Genomic DNA, 18,997 nt, shown 5'->3' on the forward strand with positions numbered 1-18,997 from the left:
TGAGATTAAACAGAAATGGTGCGGATAAACGGTTCGCATCTGTTTACCTGTGTCAAGGACGTTAACTTAAAAGGATATTAATCTCCTCCTTTCTGTGTGTGTGTGTGTCTCCAGTGGGAAATAAGCAAGGTTTCGGTAATCGACACTGTAAATGTGTGAACGAAAGATAGTCTGAGATTTTACCCTGGAAACAAGTGGCTCGCAACACCGAACATGCAGGTAACACGTTCTGTAATATATTTCCTATATGATGCACTGAGAGAGAAAAAAAAGTGATGTTTCCTACTTACCGCTGGAAAGCCCGAGTGACACATCCCAGTTCTGTGTCATGACCCAGGCTGGGATTACACACTCCACCAGAGTCTTCTCTGGTGAGGAGAGATCTTATAGAGACATATAAGGAAGGGGCTAGACAGGGTAGAAGCAGAGAGATTATTTCCACTTAAAAGGGAAACAAGAACTAGAGGGCACAGCCTCAAAATAAGGGGAGTCAATTTAGAACAGAGTTGAGGAGGAACCTCTTCTCTCAGAGGGTGGTGAATCTCTGGAATTCTCTGCCCATTGAAGCAGTGGAGGCTACCTCGTTAAATGTGTTTAAGTCACAGGTAGATAGATTTCTGATCGATAAGGGAATAAAGGGTTATGGGGAGCAGTTGGGTAAGTGGAACTGAACCACTATCAGATCAGCCATGATCTTATTGAATGGCAGGGCAGGCTCGAGGGGCTAGATGGCCTACTCCTGCTCTTTTTTCTTATGTTCACCCCCAGGCGAGGCAGGTGAAGGCAGATCTGCCATCCCTGTGACTGCACTGCTGGTGTTTCCTGGAGAGATGCAGCAGCAATTGGGAGGGAAGTTGACTGACTTCACCTGGGATCCCTGTATCCTCTGCGCATTCTGAATACTTTTTTTTTGGTATATCCATTCCTGGGGCATGCATGTCCCTGGCTGGCCAGCATTTATTGCCCGTCCATAATTGTTCAGTCAACCACATCATACATGAGGCAGCACGGTGGCACAGTGATTAACACTGCTGCCCCACAGCACCAGGGACTCGGGTTCAATTCCCGGCTTGGGTCACTGTCTGTGTGGAGTCTGTATGTTCTCCCTGTGTCTGCGTGGGTTTCCTCTGGGTGCTCCGGTTTCCTCCCATTTTCTGAAAGATGTGCCAGTTAGATGAATTGGCCGTGCTAAATTCTTCCTCAGTGTATCCAAACAGGTGCTGGAGTGTGGCATTTAGGGGATTTTCACAGTAACTTCATTGCAGTGTTAATGTAAGCCTACTTGTGACACTCATAAATAAACTTAAACATATAGGCTAGACCAAATAAGCAACAGCATATTTCCTTCCCTGAAGAACATAAGTGAACCAGATGTTTTTTATCTCTGACAATTGATAATGGTTTCGTGGCCATCAGTAGATTCTTAATTTCAGATTTTTAAAAATTGAGTTCAAATTCCACTGTCTGCCTTGGTGGAATTTGAACATTACCTGAACTTCTGGATTAATATTCCAACAATAATATCTCTAGGCCATCACCTACCCTTGCTGTCAAGGAGTAATTGCAAACCTGTAACCCGATCCAAGGTGTTTCACACAAGAACACGACAAACCCGCAATGAAAAGATTGCTGCCTTAGTGTAGTGGATAATTGTCAGTTTAATACATTACCCAATGGCGAACAGGAAGTTGAGCCATTGAAATATATTCGAGGGGAATATATACATGTGCAGAAGAATAGAAACCTATTTTTGCAGGCCACAATCTGATCAGACAGATTCATTATATGAAGAATATCAGACAGTCAAATTACAGGATGGGATTGGACTGAAGGATTTTTTTGAAGGTTTTATTGGATTTTAGGGAGTCAGTTATGGACTGAAATCTAATCGAGCAATTCTATATGTGCAGAAACTTGGAAGTGAGCACTAAGGGTTGTGGTGACATGATGGTGTAGCGGCAATGTCACTATGTTTGCTAATCCAGAGGTTTAAGCAAACATTCGATTCCTGACAGTCTGGTAAATTGGCCACTAAGTACACAACTGGGACCAGAATGGGCTTCCTGTCCAAGGCCTTATCTGCCTGGTGTAAGATCATCACAGCACGGAGGAATCCAGGGGGAATAAGGTGAAAAGAAAGATCAGCTTAATTTATGATAGGTCCATTCAAAAGTCCAATGGCACAGGGAAGAAGCTGTTCTTGAGTCAAGGTTAGCCTTGATATTTTCTTTCATTTCATAATAACAGTCTCAGACTTTAGTGTCTTTTTCCTGATGGAGAAGGTGGAAGAGAGTATGTTCGAGGTACATTGAGTCCTTGATTTGATTTAATTTATTATTGTCACACAGAAGTGATTATGTCTTATGCTTGTTTCTCACCCAATTGAGTCTGGCTGCCCCGTGAAAGGGACAGGTACTGTAGTTCATTTATATTTCCTAAGGTAAATATCTTTGTGGTGCTATTACATGTATTATTGTTACATATACAGTGAAAAGCATTGTTTCTTGTATGTTAAACAAACAAAATATACCATTCATAGAGAAGGAAAGGAGAGAGTACAGGATTTAGTGTTAGAGTCATAGCTAGGGTGTAGAGAAAGATCAACTCAGTGTGAGGTAGGTCTATTTCACATATACACTCATGTCTTATAGAAATACAAACACCTCTTATGCAAACACACACAGGCTCTGTCACGCACACTCACTTGTTTCTCACACACACCTTTCTCTCACACAAACACACACACTTACACCTCTCTCTCTTTCCCTCTCTCATGCACACTCACACGTCTCTCTATTCCTCCAAGTCAGCCTCACCATGGCCCTTGAGTCAATCTCGACCTGGTCTCCAAGCCAGCCTCCCAACCATTAAGTCAGTTATCTGGTCCAGTCGTCTTTGTTTTTGCCCTTGTGGCTTTCAATACTGATTTTGCAACTATTTCATTTTTTTTCCCTCAGAGGCTGACTACTCAGAGCATTGGATGCAGATAGATTGACTAGTGCACCTATCTGTATAGAGTTCATGGTTGGGAGGCTGGTGTGCATGATGGACTGGGTTTCATTTACGACCTTTTGTAGTTTCTTGCGGTCTTGGACAGGGCAGGAGCTGTGTTACAACTAGAAAGAATGCTTTCTATGGTGCATCTATAAAAGTTGGTGAAAGTCATAGTGGACATACCAAATTTCCTTAGTCTTCTGAGGAAATGGAGGCATTGGTGGGCTTTCTTGACTATAATGTTGGCATGGGGGGGGACCTCGACAGTTTGTTGGTGATCTGGACACCTAAAAACTTGAAGCTCTCAACCCTTTCTATTTCAAGTGCCCCTCATAATCAATAGTGCGTCTATTGTTTGTTCTATTGAAAGAATTGTGCGGAGTATCTCTGTTGACCTATGGTGTGTGCTCAAGTTTCTGGAATGGATGCATTCCACCCTTGATATTTTCTCCAATCTCATGATACTTCATCCTCAGCCTATGCTTGGCGAATAGTGTTTGCCAGCAGGTTGAGTATTCAAATACCTCTCCTGAGATCTGGATCCATAATCTAGGTTCTCACTTACAGAGCAGTACAAAAAGAGTGCTCCAGTTATCGGAGGCACAGTCCTTGGAATGTGATTTTAAACTGAGACCCTGATATCACAAACCATTTAACCCTGAATTCTGTCGATGAATAAAAGTCACTCTGTATCCCAGGCATTGCTGGAAGAAATCAGTTGACTAGTGGTCAATCCACTTCAACTAAGAACTATAGTTAAATTTAAAAATTTCTTCTTTCCAGGTCAGGTTTGATATCAACAAACAAATGGTCTTTGTTGCGCTGTTGGTTATGGCAGTGCTGTCTGTGGTATACATGTCCTATCATACCAGATTAACGTAAGTAGCCTTTTAAACAGATTTTTTTTCTTTTTTTTTCGTTTGTGTAAACCTGGTATTGAACAGTTCCCCAGGATCAAAATCTTTGCTTTGATTTGATTTACTATTGTCACGTGTATTAGTATACAGTGAAAAGTATTGTTTCTTGCCTGCTGTACAAAGCATACCGTTCATAGAGAAGAAAAGGAGAGAGTTCAGAATGTAGTGTTACAGTCATAGCTAGTGTGTAGAGAAAGATCAACTTAATATGAGGTAGGTCTACTCAAAAGTCTGATGGCAGCAGGAAAGAAGCGGTTTTTGAGTTGGTGACCTCAGACTGTTGCATCTTTTTCCCAACAGAAGAAGATGGAACAGAGAATGTCTGGATTGCATGGGGTCCTTGATTATGCTGGCTGCTTTTCTGAGCCGATGGAATGTATAGATAAAGTCAATGGATGAGACAAAAACAGAAAATGCTGGAAAATCTCAGCAGGTCTGACAGCATCTGTGGACAGAGAATAGAGCCAACGTTTCGAATCTGGATGACCCTTCGTCAGAGCCTTTGATTTCAGAGGGTCATTGAGATTCAAAATGTTGGCTCTATTCTCTCTCCACAGATGCTGTCAGACCTGTTGAGAATTTCCAACATTTCTGTTTTTGTTTCAGATTCCAGCATCCGTGGTATTTTGTTTTTATCTATGGATGGGAGGCCGGTTTGCATGATGGACTGGGCTTCCTTCACAATCCTTTGTAACTCCATGCAGTTTTGGTCAGAGCAGGAGTCATACCAAACTGCGATACCACCAGAAAATGATGCTTTCTCAGGTGCATCAGTAAAAGTCATTGAGGGTCATAGTGGACATGCCAAATTTCTTCAGCTTCCTGAGGTGTTGGTGGGCTTTCAAATAACATTTCTGTCTCAGGTGATGGCTCTAGAGTCTGGTTAAGATACTCAGGAGACAGACTTTCAGTACCTGGTCTATGCAGAAGTGAAACTCCACGGGGAAGTCCTGTACACATCATATTGCGGGATGTGGAGAGCACGGTTACAGGGCAAAGAAGTCTGTGGGCCAACACTCACTTAAGTCCACAGTGAGACCACAACAGATAGCATTCAACTCGGTTTACCTTGAGTCTTGGACAGGTACTGGTCACCTCAGTCTGCAATGAAACTGGGACAGGTAGCTCTCAGCTCAGTCCACAGTGAGACTGAGACAGGTAACACTCACCTTACTCTTAGCAAAACATGAACAGCTAAATCATCCCAGTCTATAGTAACATTCAGCACAGTCCGCAGTGAGCCAAGCCAAGTAACAATCATACAAGCATGCATAGGGACAATGGGTAGACCATTCAACAGGAGTCGGTGAGTTAATATGATCGTGGTTGATCTGATAGGAACCTCAAACCTACATCCCACCTACTCATAGTAACATATCAGCCCCCTTTGCTTACCAAGAATCCATCCACCCTCCCTTAAAAATATTCTAAGATTCTGCTTCCACTGCCTTTATAGGGAGAGAGTTCCAAAGACTCAGAAAAAACAATCACCTCATTTTTGTTTTAAATTGACTCCCTCTGATTTTTAAACAATGACCCCTAGTTCTAGATTCTCCCACAAGTGAAAACATCCTCTCCACATCCATCCTGCCGGGCTGACATGGTGGCACAGTGGTTAGCACTGCTACCTCACAGTGCTAGGGTCTGGGTTTGATTCCAGCCTTGGGTGACTGTGTAGATTTTGCACATTCTTCATGTGTCTGTTTCCTTCCATCTTCCAAAGACATGCAGGTTAAGACTGTGCTAAATCTACCAGGATGTTATTAAATGCAAAGATGTGTAGGTTAGCTGGGTGAGCCATGGTACATGCACAACCATGAGTGGGGGTGGACCTGGGTCAGATGCTCTTTTGGAAAGTCTGTGTTTGATTGATGGGCTGAATGACCTCCTGCATTGAAGGATCTTGTATGTTTCAATCAAGTCACCTCTTTCTCTTCTCAACTCCAGCAGACACCAGCCTAGCCTGACCAACTTTCCTCATAAGACTTCCCACCCATTCCACGTTTTACTCTGATAAACCTTCTCTGAATTGCTTCCAACAATTGACATCCTTCCTTTAATAAGGTGACCAGTACTGTACACAGTACTTCAAATGTGGTCTCACTTGTGCCACACGTAACTTAAATATAACCATTACTTTTGTATTCAATTCCCCTCACAGTAAATGATAAGATTCTATTAGATTTCCTAATTACTTGCTGCACCTGCATGCTAGCCTTTTGTGATTCATTCACTGGGACACCCAGATCCCTCTGCACATCTGAGCCCTGCAAATTCTCACCCTTTAGATAATATATTTCTTTCTCATTCTTCCTACCAAAATATGCAATTTCACATTTTCTCACATTATACTCAATTTATCAGATCCTTGCCCACTCTGTTAACCTATCAATGTATCTTTGTAGTCTCCTTATGTCCTCTTCACAGGCACTTTGACAAAGGGTCATCTGGATTTAAAATGTCAGCTCTTTTCTCTCCTTACAGATGCTGCCAGGCCTGCTGAGATTTTCCAGCATTTTCTCTTTTGGTTCAACTCCAGTAAGGTGTGGTGCCTCCCTGGTGCCAAGGTTAGGGACATCACTGAGCGGGTACAAGACATTCTTCAGCGGGATGGTGAGCAGCTAGAGGCAGTGATCCATATCAGTATTAAGGACATAGGTAAAAGGAGGATTGAGGTCCTGAAAGCTGAATGTAAGGAGCTAAAGTTTTTTAAAGTTTATTTATTAGTGTCACAAATAGGCTTACATTAACATTGCAATGAAGTTAACTGGAAAAATCCCCTGGTCACCACACTCCGGTGCCTGATTGGGTACACTGAGGGAGAATTTAACATGGCCAATGCCCCTAACCAGCATGTCTTTTGGACTGTGGGAGAAGTCTGGAGCACCCGGAGGAAACCCTTGCAGACCTGGGGAGAATGTGCAGACTCCACACAGACAGTGACCCAAGCCGAGAATTGAACATGGGCCCCTGGCGCTGTGAGGCAGCAGTACTAACCACTGTAGCAATACATCAAAAAAACAGGATCTCAGGTTAATAATCTCAGGATTACTCTCAGTGCTACATGTTAGCAAGATCTAGAATAAGAGAATAGACCAAATGAATGCATGGGGGGAGTGTTGGTGTAGGAGGGAGAGATTTGGATTCCTAAGGCATTGGACCAATTCTGGAGAAGGTGGGACCTGTACAAACTGGATGGCTCTCAGCAGGACTGGGACCAATATCCTCACAGAGGAATTTGTTCCTGCTGTTGGTGGCAGGGGGATGAGAACCTGAGTGGGGGAGACACAAGCGAGGGAAACAAAGATAGAAATGAAAAAGTAGGAAGCAAAAGTGTAAGGCAGAGGAAACAAAAGCTAGTAGCAAAAAGCTCCATAGAACAAAAAAAACCATAGGTGGGATTTTCTCGTCTCGCCCGCCACGGGAATGGTAGTGGGCGGGACACAGACCATGTAACCTCTGGCAGGATTTTCCAGTCTTAGGGCAAGCAGGCACAGAATATCTTGCCCCATGTGTAAAAACACTAAAAGGATTTTCAAAATACATTGTATCTGAAAGCACAGACAATTTGCTATAAGGTAGATGAATTAACAAATGAAATTGGCATGCATGAGAGCAATATGATTGCGATAACAAGGCTGTAAGGAGAACAAGACTGGGAACTGAATTTCCAAGACTATTCAATATATGTGGCACGGTGGTTAGCACAGCTGCCTCACAGCGTCAGGGACCTGAGTTCCATTCCGGCCTTGGGTCACTGCCTGTGCAGTGTTTGCACGTTCTCCCCATGTCTGCTTGGGATTTCCTCCGGGTGCTCTGGTTTCCTTCCACAGTCCAAAGATATGCGAGTTAGGTACATTGGCCACGCTGAATTCTCCCCCCAGTGTACCCGAACAGATGCTGGAGTGTGGCGGCTAGGGCATTTTCACAGTAACTTCATTGCAGTGTTAATGTAAGCCTACTTGTGACTAATAAATTAACTTTAACTTTACTTAGTAAGGACTGAAAGGAGGTAGGATGCTGTTGTGTGAAGGTTAAAATCAGTGCATTACTGAGAGCGGATTTTGGCTCAGAATCAGTCTCAGTGGAAATAAGAAACAACAATGATCGGAAAACATTAATGCGCGTTGCCTATAGCCCTCCCAACAGTAGAGGCAAGATAGGGGATGGCATTAAACAGAAAATTTTAAATATATGTATCAAAGTTCTACAGCAATTAAGGATGACTTTCATCTGCATATGGATTGGGGAAATCAAGTTAGTAACAGGATGCAGGGATGTTGTTTCCTGTGGCTGGAGTGTCTAGGACAAGGAGTCACTGTCTCAGGATAGGCTACTTAGGACTGAGTTGAGGAGAAATTTCTTCACTCAGAGGTGGTGAGTCAGTGGAATCCTCTACCACAGAAGGCTGTGGAGGCCAAGTCAATGAATATATATTAGAAGAAAATGCATAAATTTCCAACCTCTAATGATATCAAGAGGCATGAGGAGAGTGCTCGAGCACAGCATTGGGATAGAAGATCAGCTAAATGGTGGACATGCTCAAAGGGCTGAATGGCCCACTCCTTCTATTTCAACTCTTAGCAAGATTTCAGTGTGTTCATTCAATGCCACGTGATTTTTGTCTCATCACCTCGTTTATCCTCACAACTCTTAGGACCCAGCTCGTCAAGAAGAAATTACAGTTTGAATGGAGGAAAAATGATGCCAAATCAGATCTTCTACGCTGGTTCAATTCCAGGTATGTAATGGACTGTGTTTGTAATCCACTGTTCAGTGTATGATCATCGAACAATGTACAACATAGCAAGCCTTTATCCTGAACAAACCCAATTAGGCAGATGTAATGCTCCCCAGGAGTCACTCTTGGGTGCCCTGCTCTTCCAGGTATATATCATGGAACTGGATCTCAATGTAGAAGGCACAATTTCAAAATTTGTGGCTGATACTGTAGTGATTGTGGTTTCTGTCTCTTTAAGACAGTACAGCAGAAGAGGAACACTTGGCTTAAGGATTCAGTGGAAACTGAGAGTGAGAGATCACCCAGAGGGTGGAGTCCTCTTCCTTGGGCAGAATACATCTGAAAGCCATGTAGTAAGCATGTAAGGACTGGAGAAGCTGGGTAGGCTGCTCCAAGGAAGTCTAAGGCTGCAAACTCCTGTACCAATTTTCTCATCAACCTCACTGCGCCAGGGACCCGGGTTCAATTCTGGCCTTGGGTCACAGTCTGTGTGGAGTTTGCACATTCTCCCCGTGTCTGTGTGGGTTTCCTCCAGGCGCTCTGGTTTCCTCCCGCAGTCCAAAGGTGTGCAGGTTAGGTGATTGGCCACACTAAATTGACCATAGTGTCAGGAGGATTAGTAGAGTAAATATCAGGGATTATGAGAATAGGGTCTTGGGATTGTATTCAGTTGCAGATTTGATGGCCTCCTTCTGCACTGTAGGGATTTCTATGATTCTGTGGGTTCTAACTAATTGGACTGAAAAGTAACAAATTGATACTGGGAAATTTATATTTGAAACACAACTTGGCTTTCAAAATTTGAAGATCAAGGAATAACACCCAGGATAAACATTAAGCACTTATATGATGGTGAATCAAAAAGAAAAACACGCTTCCAAGTTCAAGTGGCAGCAAATGTATCAATATCATAAAAAGGTCAATTTATTCTTAATCTTAACATTGTTAAGTCAACTGTCAGTAAGTCATACGGCATCTGTGCTGATATCGGTCAGCCTTTTAGGGGCTATTGGATGTGGTTAAAGATAGGTTTACCAGATTGAGGCCTGGAATGAGCAGGTTGCCTTATGAGGAACAGACTGGACTGGTTTCCTTTGGAGTATAGAGGAGTGAGGGGTGACTTTGATTGAAGAGTATAAGAAGATGAGGAGTATTGACAAGGTGATGTGGAAAGGAGGTTTCCTTTCGTGGGCGAGTCCAGAACTAGGGGACACTGTTTTAAAATTTAGGGTCGTCCTTATGGGACAGAGATGAGGAGAAATTTCTTCTCTCAGAGGTGTGTGCAACACTGGAACTCTCTGCCTCAGAAGTCAGTGGAAGTGGAGTCATTGAATATTTTTTAGACAGAGGCAGATAGATTCTTTTTAGGTAATCAAAAGTTATGGGAATATAAAACTTGAAACACTAACCATGATCCATATTAACAGATCAACCAGGGGCGGCACAGCGGTTAGCAATGTTGCCTCACAAGACCAGGGGCGCAGGTTCCATTCCCGGCTTGGGTCACTATCTGTATGTTTTCCCCAAGTTTGCTCCGGCTTCCTTCCACAATCCAAAAGATGTGCTAGTTAGGTACATTGGCCATGCTAAATTCTCCCTCAGTGTTCCTGAACAGGTGCCGGAGTAAGGCGACTAGGGGATTTCCACAATAACTTCATTGCAGTGTTAACTTAAGCCTACTTGTGATACAAATGATTAAACTTTAAACTTTTCGAATGGCAGAGCAGGCTTGAGAGGCCAAATGGCCTACTTAGAATCCCCACAGTGCAAAAGAGCCCATTTAGACTGCACCAAATCTCTAACAGAACATCTTATCCAGGCCCTCTTCCCCAGCCTAACCCTATAACCCCCCACATTTCCCATGACTTATCCATCTAACCTACACACCTTGGGACACTAAGGATCAATTTAGCATGGCCAATCAACCTAATCTGCACATCTTTCAGACTATGGGAGGAAACCCATGCAGACTTGGAGAGAATGTGCAGACTCCACACAGACAGTGACCCAAGCCGAGAATTGAACCCAGGTCCCTGGTGCTGTGAGGCAACAGTGCTAACCACTGTGCCACCGTGCTGCTGACTTCTGCTCCTATTTCATCTGTTCAGGTGTACTCTCTGAATCAAGGCCAGTGATTATTCCCTATCCATAATTGTCCTTGAGCAGATGATGGTGAATTGCAGTTCATGGTGTTGGACACACACAGGACTGTTCCGTACTGCCTGATACAACTGAGTGGCTTGCTCGGCCAGTTCAGAAGACAGATAAGAGTCAAATACATTGCTACAGGTCTGAAGGCACCTGTAGGCCAGAGTGGGTATGATTTCCTTCCCTAAAGGGTAACAGTGAACCAGATGCCCTTCCATGACTTTTGAATTTTGGGTTTATTTACTGAATTTCAAATTTTGGTGGGATTTGAACCCAGGTCTTCAGAGCACTTCTCCAAGGCCCTGGAATACTAGTCCAGCAACATTATGGCAATGTTACCATCCCAATTTTGGTTGCCTTATTTCACCAGCTTTGATGACCATAATACAAGGCAACAAAAATTAAGGTTTAAAATCTTGTCCACCACGATCCTTTGACTGTTTGATATTTTAGCGTGTGTGATGCTGAGACACCTACTTCGAGGGAATTCAACACAGCTCAGACCCTTTTACTGTGACTCATTTGTTGGAACAAGTAGGAATCCGGGTTTAAACATTTAGACAGTGTTAAGAGAAAGCAAAAACAGAAAAATGCTGGAAGCTCTCAGCAGGTCTGACAATATCTGTGGAGAAAGAATAGAGTCAATGTTTCTAGTCTAGGTGACCTTTCGTCAGAGTCTTTCAAGGTTATCTAGAATTGAAACGTTGTCTCTATTCTCTACCCACAGATGCTGTTAGATCTGCTGAGATTTTTCTGTTTTTGTTTCAGATTTCAACATCCACAGTATTTTGCGTTTATTTTAAGAGAAAGCAATGCTTGGTAAGAGCCCCTCCCTAAGAGTGCAGCTGCTAACACCTTTGGTTCTGTTCAAAGTGCCTTCACCGATAAGCAGACACTGACCTCCTGGGATGCTCCTATCATGTGGGATGGGACCTTTGACCCAGTGGAACGCGATGAATTCTACAGAAAAAAGAAGACAGTGATTGGCCTGACTGTTTTTGCAATTGGACGGTAAGATAGAAAGAGATTTTAATTGTCACATTTGCACTTCCAACGTTCTCCAATTTGTTCAATGTGAAATCTCATAGTGTGGCTTCATATATAACCCACATTCCTAAATCAATCCCAAATTAATTCCACTGCTCTCATACATCCTATAGCCCTATATCAATCCCAAACTAATCCCACTGCCTCACTCGCTAGCCATAGACTGCTACCAATCACAAACTAATCCCACTTCCCCACTCTCTTCCCATTCCCCTGTATCAATCCCAAACTAATCCCTTTGCCCCATTCTCTCCCATGGTCTTGTATCAATCCCAAAATAATCCTACTGCTTCACTCTCTTCCATTGCCCTTTGCCAAACCTGAACTAATCCCACTGCCCCACCCTTTCCCTGTAGACCGCTATCAATCCCAAACTAATCACACTGGCCCACTCTCTCCCCATAGCCCTGTATCAATCCCAAACAAATCCCACTGTCCCACTCTCTCCCCATAGCCCTGTATCAATCCCAAACTATTCCACTGCCCCACTCTCTCCCCATAGCCCTGTATAAATCCCAAACTAATCCCTCTGCCCCAATCTCTACCCATAGCTTTGTATCAATCCCAAACTAATCACACTGGCCCACTCTCTCCCCATAGCCCTGTATCAATCCCAAACTCTCACTACCCCACTGTTTCCGCATAGCCCTGTATAAATCCCATACTAATCCCACTGTCCCGTTCTTCCCCCATGTACCAATCCCAAACTAATCCCACTGCCCCAATCATTCCCCATAGCCCTCTATTACTCCCATTGCCCCACTCTCTCCCCATAGCCCTGTATCAATCCCAAATTAATCCCACTGCCCCACTCTCTTCCCATAGCCCTGTATCCATTCCAAACTAATCCCACTGCCCAATTCGCTCTCCATAGAACATTATCAATCCCAAAATAATCTCACTGCCCCAATCTCTCTCCATAGCCATGTATCAATCCCAAACTAATCCCATTACCCCACTCTCTCCAATAGCCCTGTATCAATCCCAAACTAATCCCACTGCCCCTCTCTCTCCCCATTGACCTCTATCAATCCCAAACTAATTCTACTGTCCCACTCTCTACCCTATAGCCTTGTATCAAAGCCAAACTAATCCCCTGCCCCATTCTGTCCCCATAGCCATGTATCAGTTTCAGGCTAATCCCACAGCTCTGTATCAATCCCAAACTATCTTCCCCCATGGCACTGTATTAATTCTAAACTAATCCTGCTATCCTTCTCTCACTCTCTCTCTATCCAAATCCCAAATGAATTCCAATGTTATGCTCTCTCCCGATATCTTCCTTTTTCTGCAAATATTTATCCAGTTGTCCTTTAAGAGGCAACTCTTAAAGACACAATGTGTCTTTAATGTGTCATAAAGAGGCACAATGACCTCTCCCAGCTGCAAATCACTTTGTGCTGCCAGAATCCTCAAATTTCCTCTGACCTCAGAGAACTTGAAATTGATGTTCTCTTGTCAATAACATTTCGAGCGGAATTAAAAAAAATTGTTGTCAAGTACACCAACATTCATTGTTCCTTTCACCAGGTACATCGACAGGTATCTGAAGGACTTCCTGGAGTCGGCAGAGCAGCACTTCATGAAGGGTCAGCGGGTCATCTACTACGTGATGGTGGACATTACCAGCAAGGTACCCACTCTGAAGCAGTCCCCCGAGCGGAACATGATAGTGATTCAGGTTCCCAAGCAGTCCCGCTGGCAGGACATCAGCATGATGCGGATGCAGCAAATCAGCGACCTCATCCAGGATCGGATCCGCTTTGAGGTCACCTACCTCTTCTGCTTCGACGTCGACCAGTTCTTCGTGGGGCGCTTCGGGACGGAGGCTTTGGCCGACTCAGTGGCCCAGATCCACTCGGCCTTCTTCACCGCCAACCGCAACAGATTCACCTACGAGCGCAGCCCCAATTCAGCAGCTTTCATCGCGCCCGAGGAGGGAGATTTCTATTACCACGCGGCTATATTCGGAGGGACACCAGATCTTGTCTTCAACCTGACCAGGACCTGTATGGAGGGGATCATCAGAGATAAAAGTAAGAAGGTGGAGGCAATCTGGCACGATGAGAGCCATTTAAACCATTACTTCCTGAAACACAAACCCAGCAAGCTCTTATCTCCCGAGTATTGCTGGGACCAAAGGCCGGCCAAGTATATCCGATACGTCAGACTGAAATGGTTGCCCAAGGATTATAAGAAATTACGTGACAACTGAATGAGAGAGGAGTCTCCCAAACCTACTCCTATTGCTGGATTATATTGTTACACTGGGACCATCTCCCAACAATCACCAAAGTCAAGAACCAATGCCCTTTCAAGCCTTGGAACAAAGCAATTCTACACAACGGGACGGCAGCCTTTGATGACCGGGGGAGGGGGGGTGGGGGCTAACTGATTGGAGGTCACTTCTTCCATTCAGTGCCATCAGGAGTGGAACTGGCTCCAGTCCTTTGACAGAGGAGATTTCAGTTTTCCCATCCAGGTTCTGCTTGGTCAACCAGCCACTCCAACATTGTGCCCAGCCTGTAGCTTTAAGGCTGTTAGACATCTTCCTCCATCCCACAACTCCCCAGCCAGTGTTCAAAAACAGCGCCCTCCCCAACGCCCACCCCGCAAAAAATTATCAAAAGGAAAACATCACACGATCGTGAGATGGATCCTGAAGAGCTGGCTCAAAGATACATTTAAGATATGGGAAAATGAATGAATAATTCTTCACCGAGGATAATTAGAATGAAAAATATCTTCTATAAATCATCCTTGAAACCTCATCCATAACTTGCTTAAAAGGTGAATCAATCAGTTGCTGTAAAGATGATTAATAATGATTGTGAGGAATGAGCGGACTGGGGTCGAATCAGACGCTATCTGCATTAAAAGCTGCTGGCTTATATCATGTTTAGTCTTAAACCGTGATGAACTTTTCTACACTGCCTTTTAAAAGAAATTGTAACCTTTAGGAAATCTGAAACTTGTTCTCATATTTACGTGGCTCCATCCACCTAGATTTTTGCAATAATCACACTTTTCCTGCCAGTTGCCAAATTTCAACGCTAAATGTGAAGAATTGCTGTAGTAAGTCCTCAGAGGCAAAAATCCCTTTACCAAAATCTCTTTATTTACAAGTCTGACAACAGCAGGGTGCTTTCAGTGAGCAGTCTATACCAGGAGTCCCAGAGGAACTGACACTCCTGGTTATGTACAAAGCAAGAGGCTCCCTGATCAGTCCATCAATTTGGTCCTTAATCAATGAGTTCATATTCTAACAGGCCAACTTCAGTTGCCTGATTAAAGTCATTACAATTGCTGAACTGGAATCTTTTCCCTTTCCTTTCAGGCTTAAAACAGTGGCTATTTTACCAGCTTCTTTCTCCCACCCTGACAGAAAGGAGTCAGAGAATTGACAGAGAGTTGACACGCTGTACAATCAGCCCATTGGCTCTTCGCAAAGCCACAATGGTTTCTCCGGGCTTGTCTTTCTAAACTGCAAACGGTCACAGTTTTCAGATTTGTGCAAATATGGGTGGCCACAGTGGAAAGACTGGGCCAAGGTCCTACCTTGGCAATGGTTCCCCCACCCTCCCCCAATGTGCCAAAGGTTGTCAACCCTCCAAGATTGGCCTTGAGTCTCGAGGAACTGAAGATCAACCTCGAGGACACTTCTATGTACAACCCTGGCAAAAAGTCATCAGGACATCAAAAGAAAAATTGGGGTTTTTTTGTCATTTACTTTAAACATTTCTTGTTTTAACCAGATATAAAAAGATTTGAAAATTGTGGGGAAAATGCTGTTTGGTCATCATCCAATTGCATAAGGAGTCTTTGTTTGCTTTCCAATTAGCATAGGAAGGCACAAAGATGGATGTGTTGGCTAACTAATGAACTACATTTAATTATAGTTGGCCACCTTCCCTTTACTGGTTCACAATCCTCCCTTCCGAATGAGACAAGTCACGCTGGCAAACTCTCCAAGGGGACTTTGAGGATGTTTGCAAATGGACAACACAGCCAAGCCACCTGCACAGTGGTCAAAGTCATTCCTACTTGCCACCACAGCACTTTAACAATGGTGATTGTACTTGTGGGATAGGCAGCGACAATTCATTTCCAAGCAGAGCCTGTGGACATTAGCTGAGGTTAAGTCAAATGAAACTCAGAAATACAAGCCTGGGCCAAAAGAAATAAGAGTCTGGAAAAAATTGTAAAGGGAGTTGTAGTGATATTGACACATGAAGCTTTTTGTTAGTTCAACCCTGTTCTGTATCTTTGCCTTCTGATTTCTGCAAATGCATAGAGGTACTTTTATAAAAATCATCATGTGGTGCTGAGAGAATAGGTACACAATTTGAATACAGGGCACAACTTGAATAGAGAACATTGCAATCCCACCCACCCACCAACAATGGCCTAGTGGTATTATCAGTAGGCTATTACTCCAGCAACTCAAATAACGTTCTGGGGACCCAGGTTTGAATCCCGTCTCAGCAGATAGTAGAATTTGATTTCAATAAAATCAATCTGGAATTAAGAATCTACTGATGACCATGAAACCATTGTCAATTGTCGGAAAACTCCATCTGGTTCACTAATGTCCTTCAGGGAAGGAAATCTGCCATCCTTACCTTGTCTGGCCTACATGATTCCAGATCCACGGCAAATGTGGCTGACTCTCAACTGCCCTTGAGCAACTATGAATGGGCAATAAGTGCTGGCCAGCCAGTGATGCCCATGTTGCTCAGGTGAATTTAAAAAAAAACCCTTTTGAAGTCATCAGGATAAAATTGAAAGTTCAAGAGTCACAAGAAAGTAAGGAGAATAGCCAGGGGCAGCTGGGGTCACAACTGTATCAAATGGGCTAAATGGCCTTATTTTCTATGCTGAATGGTTGTAATGTGAGAGACCCAATGAAACAATGCACAAGCAATTGAACAAGGCTCTTTTTGAGCCTCAAGAATGTAAAAAAAAAGCAGAGTTCTCCTAAAATATATATCCTTATTAGTACTCAATCTGAAAGAGCTATACAGGGCAGGGCTGCATTATGGGACACATGGGCCTGGATTTTATGACCTCGCTTGGGCGACGCTCATAAAATCCCACCAGAAGCTGACAGGGAATTCCATTCTGTGAGCCTTGTCCATCCCGATTTACTGAGGTGGGCATGCTGGTAAAACTCCATCCAATTCAGTAACTGTCCATGATAAGTAACATAATGAGTATATAGTAAATCAGAGTTAAACATGGAGGGAAGACTGTGATGTGGATAGGCTTGTGTTATGGATGTACTGAGAAGGGATAAAAATTTTGAACGCTGCAGGGAATTCGAGCTCTTGCAACCAACAACTCAAACTATCAATGTGCTAATGGCAGCAGCAAACCTTACTGATGACTAAGTCGGTTACGATTGTATTACTGAAGTTTAGAAGAGTGAGAAGGGATCTCGTGGAAACTTATAAAATTTTAACAGGATTAGACAGTGTAGATTCAGAAGGAATGTTCCCGATAGTGAGGAATCCAGAACTAGGCAATATAGTTTCGGGATAAGAGGGTAAACCTTTTAGGGCTGAGGTGAGGAGAAATTTCTTCACCCAGAGGGTGGTGAATCTGTGAAATTCACTACCACAAAAAGTAGCTGTGGCCAAAATATTGGGTGGCACAGTGATTAGTCTCACAGCGCCAGGGACCCAGGTTCAATTCCGACCTTGGGTAACCATCTGTGTGGATTTTGCACGTTCTCATCATGCCTTTGTGGGTTTCTTCTGGGTGCTGCGGTTTCATCCCACACTCCAAAGATGTGTGGGTTAGGTGGATGGGCAATGCTAAATTGCCCTTATGTAAATATGTGGTGTTACGGGGATAGGACCTGGGTGGGATTGTTGTTGATGTAAGCTCAAAGGACCGAATGGCTTCCTTCTACACTGTAGACATTCTATTCTATTGTGTGACTTCAATGAGAAACGAGATATAGCTCTTGGGGCTAAAAGGAGCAAGGGATATGGGGGGAAGGCGGGATCAGGATATTGAATCTGATCATCAGCCATGATCAAAATGAATGGTAGATTAGGCTCGAAGGGCCAAATGGCCTGCTCATTCTTCTGGTTTCCATGTTTCTTAACACTGAACACATTCATATGTCAGCAGCATAAGCACAGCACATGATGGCACATTCTACCCACATTTGTCCCACGTAATTCAACCTAGAAAATGTGTCATACTGGAGGTCTTTGAGAACTGTGGCCTCCTCTTGCTGAGGCTAGTGTAAGCAGTCATGATAACACACTTGTGACCTCTCAGTTTGAGTATTGGTACCTATCTCTTGTATACACTGCATGTAAAGGGTTGTGGTTTATTATCTCATAAATGAATTTAATAAAAATAAAGAATTAGCCGTCTGTTTCAATGTACCCGAGTCCTCGATATTGTGCTGGAAATATCGAAATCTTATATTAACAGCGATAGCTCCGTGTGCAGCACACTTACTTTCGTGGGTTCAAGTCCCACTCCAGAGAGTCGAAGTCTGTGCTGACACACCACTGCAGTATTAAGAGAATGCCGCGCTGTTGGAAGTGCTGTTTTTTGGATAAGGCATTAAACTAAGGCCCAGTCTGTCCCCTCAGGTTCATGTAAAAGATACCATTCACCAACTACTTTGAAGAGAAGAAGGGGATTCATAGCAGCACAGTGATTTCAACTGCTGCCTCACAGTTCCAGGAACATGGATTCAATTCATACCTGGGGTGACTATCTGTGTGGAGTTGGCACATTCTCCCTGTGTCTGCATGGGCTTCCATTGGGTGCTCTGGTTTCCTCCCACACTAAAGATGTGTGGGTTGGGTGGTTTGGCCATGATAAATTGTCCCTTATTGTCCTAAGATGTATAGGTTAGGCCAGCTGTATTTTTTATTCATTCATAGAATGTGAACATTGCTGGCTCGGCCAGCATTTATTGCGTATCCCATGCTGCTCTCAAGATGTTGGTCGTGAGCTGCCTTCTCAAAGCTCTGCAGTCCATGTAGAGAAAGTACACCCACAGTACCAGTAAGGAATTCCAGGATTTTGATCCACTGACAGTGAAGGAATGATGATATATTTCCACTTAAGATGGCAAGTGGCTTGGAGGGGAAGTTGCAAGTGAGAACCTGCTCCTTTCACT

The 18,997-nt window shown here is 43.7% G+C and overlaps 1 protein-coding gene across 1 annotated transcript; it reads left to right on the forward strand.

Moving 5' to 3' along the window:
* The first annotated feature begins 213 nt into the window (after nucleotides 1–213).
* LOC145348691 (N-acetyllactosaminide alpha-1,3-galactosyltransferase-like) lies at nucleotides 214–14,062 on the forward strand. Its single transcript, XM_080196849.1, has 5 exons — nucleotides 214–219; nucleotides 3,778–3,872; nucleotides 8,569–8,652; nucleotides 11,674–11,811; nucleotides 13,378–14,062. The coding sequence occupies exons 1-5, from the start codon at nucleotides 214–216 to the stop codon at nucleotides 14,060–14,062; spliced, it is 1,008 nt and encodes a 335-aa protein (XP_080052975.1).
* Nucleotides 14,063–18,997: the final 4,935 nt, after the last annotated feature.

This window comes from Carcharhinus amblyrhynchos, chromosome 9, assembly GCF_965287045.1.
Source record: "Carcharhinus amblyrhynchos chromosome 9, sCarAmb.v2.hapA, whole genome shotgun sequence".
NCBI lineage: Eukaryota > Metazoa > Chordata > Chondrichthyes > Carcharhiniformes > Carcharhinidae > Carcharhinus > Carcharhinus amblyrhynchos.

Bases quoted from the DNA above. Each gene is read 5' to 3' on its own strand.
- LOC145348691 (XM_080196849.1), top strand. The intron at 3,873-8,568 runs GTAAGTAGCCTT...CACAACTCTTAG, and splicing joins TCCTATCATACCAGATTAAC to GACCCAGCTCGTCAAGAAGA. The intron at 8,653-11,673 runs GTATGTAATGGA...TTCTGTTCAAAG, and splicing joins CTACGCTGGTTCAATTCCAG to TGCCTTCACCGATAAGCAGA.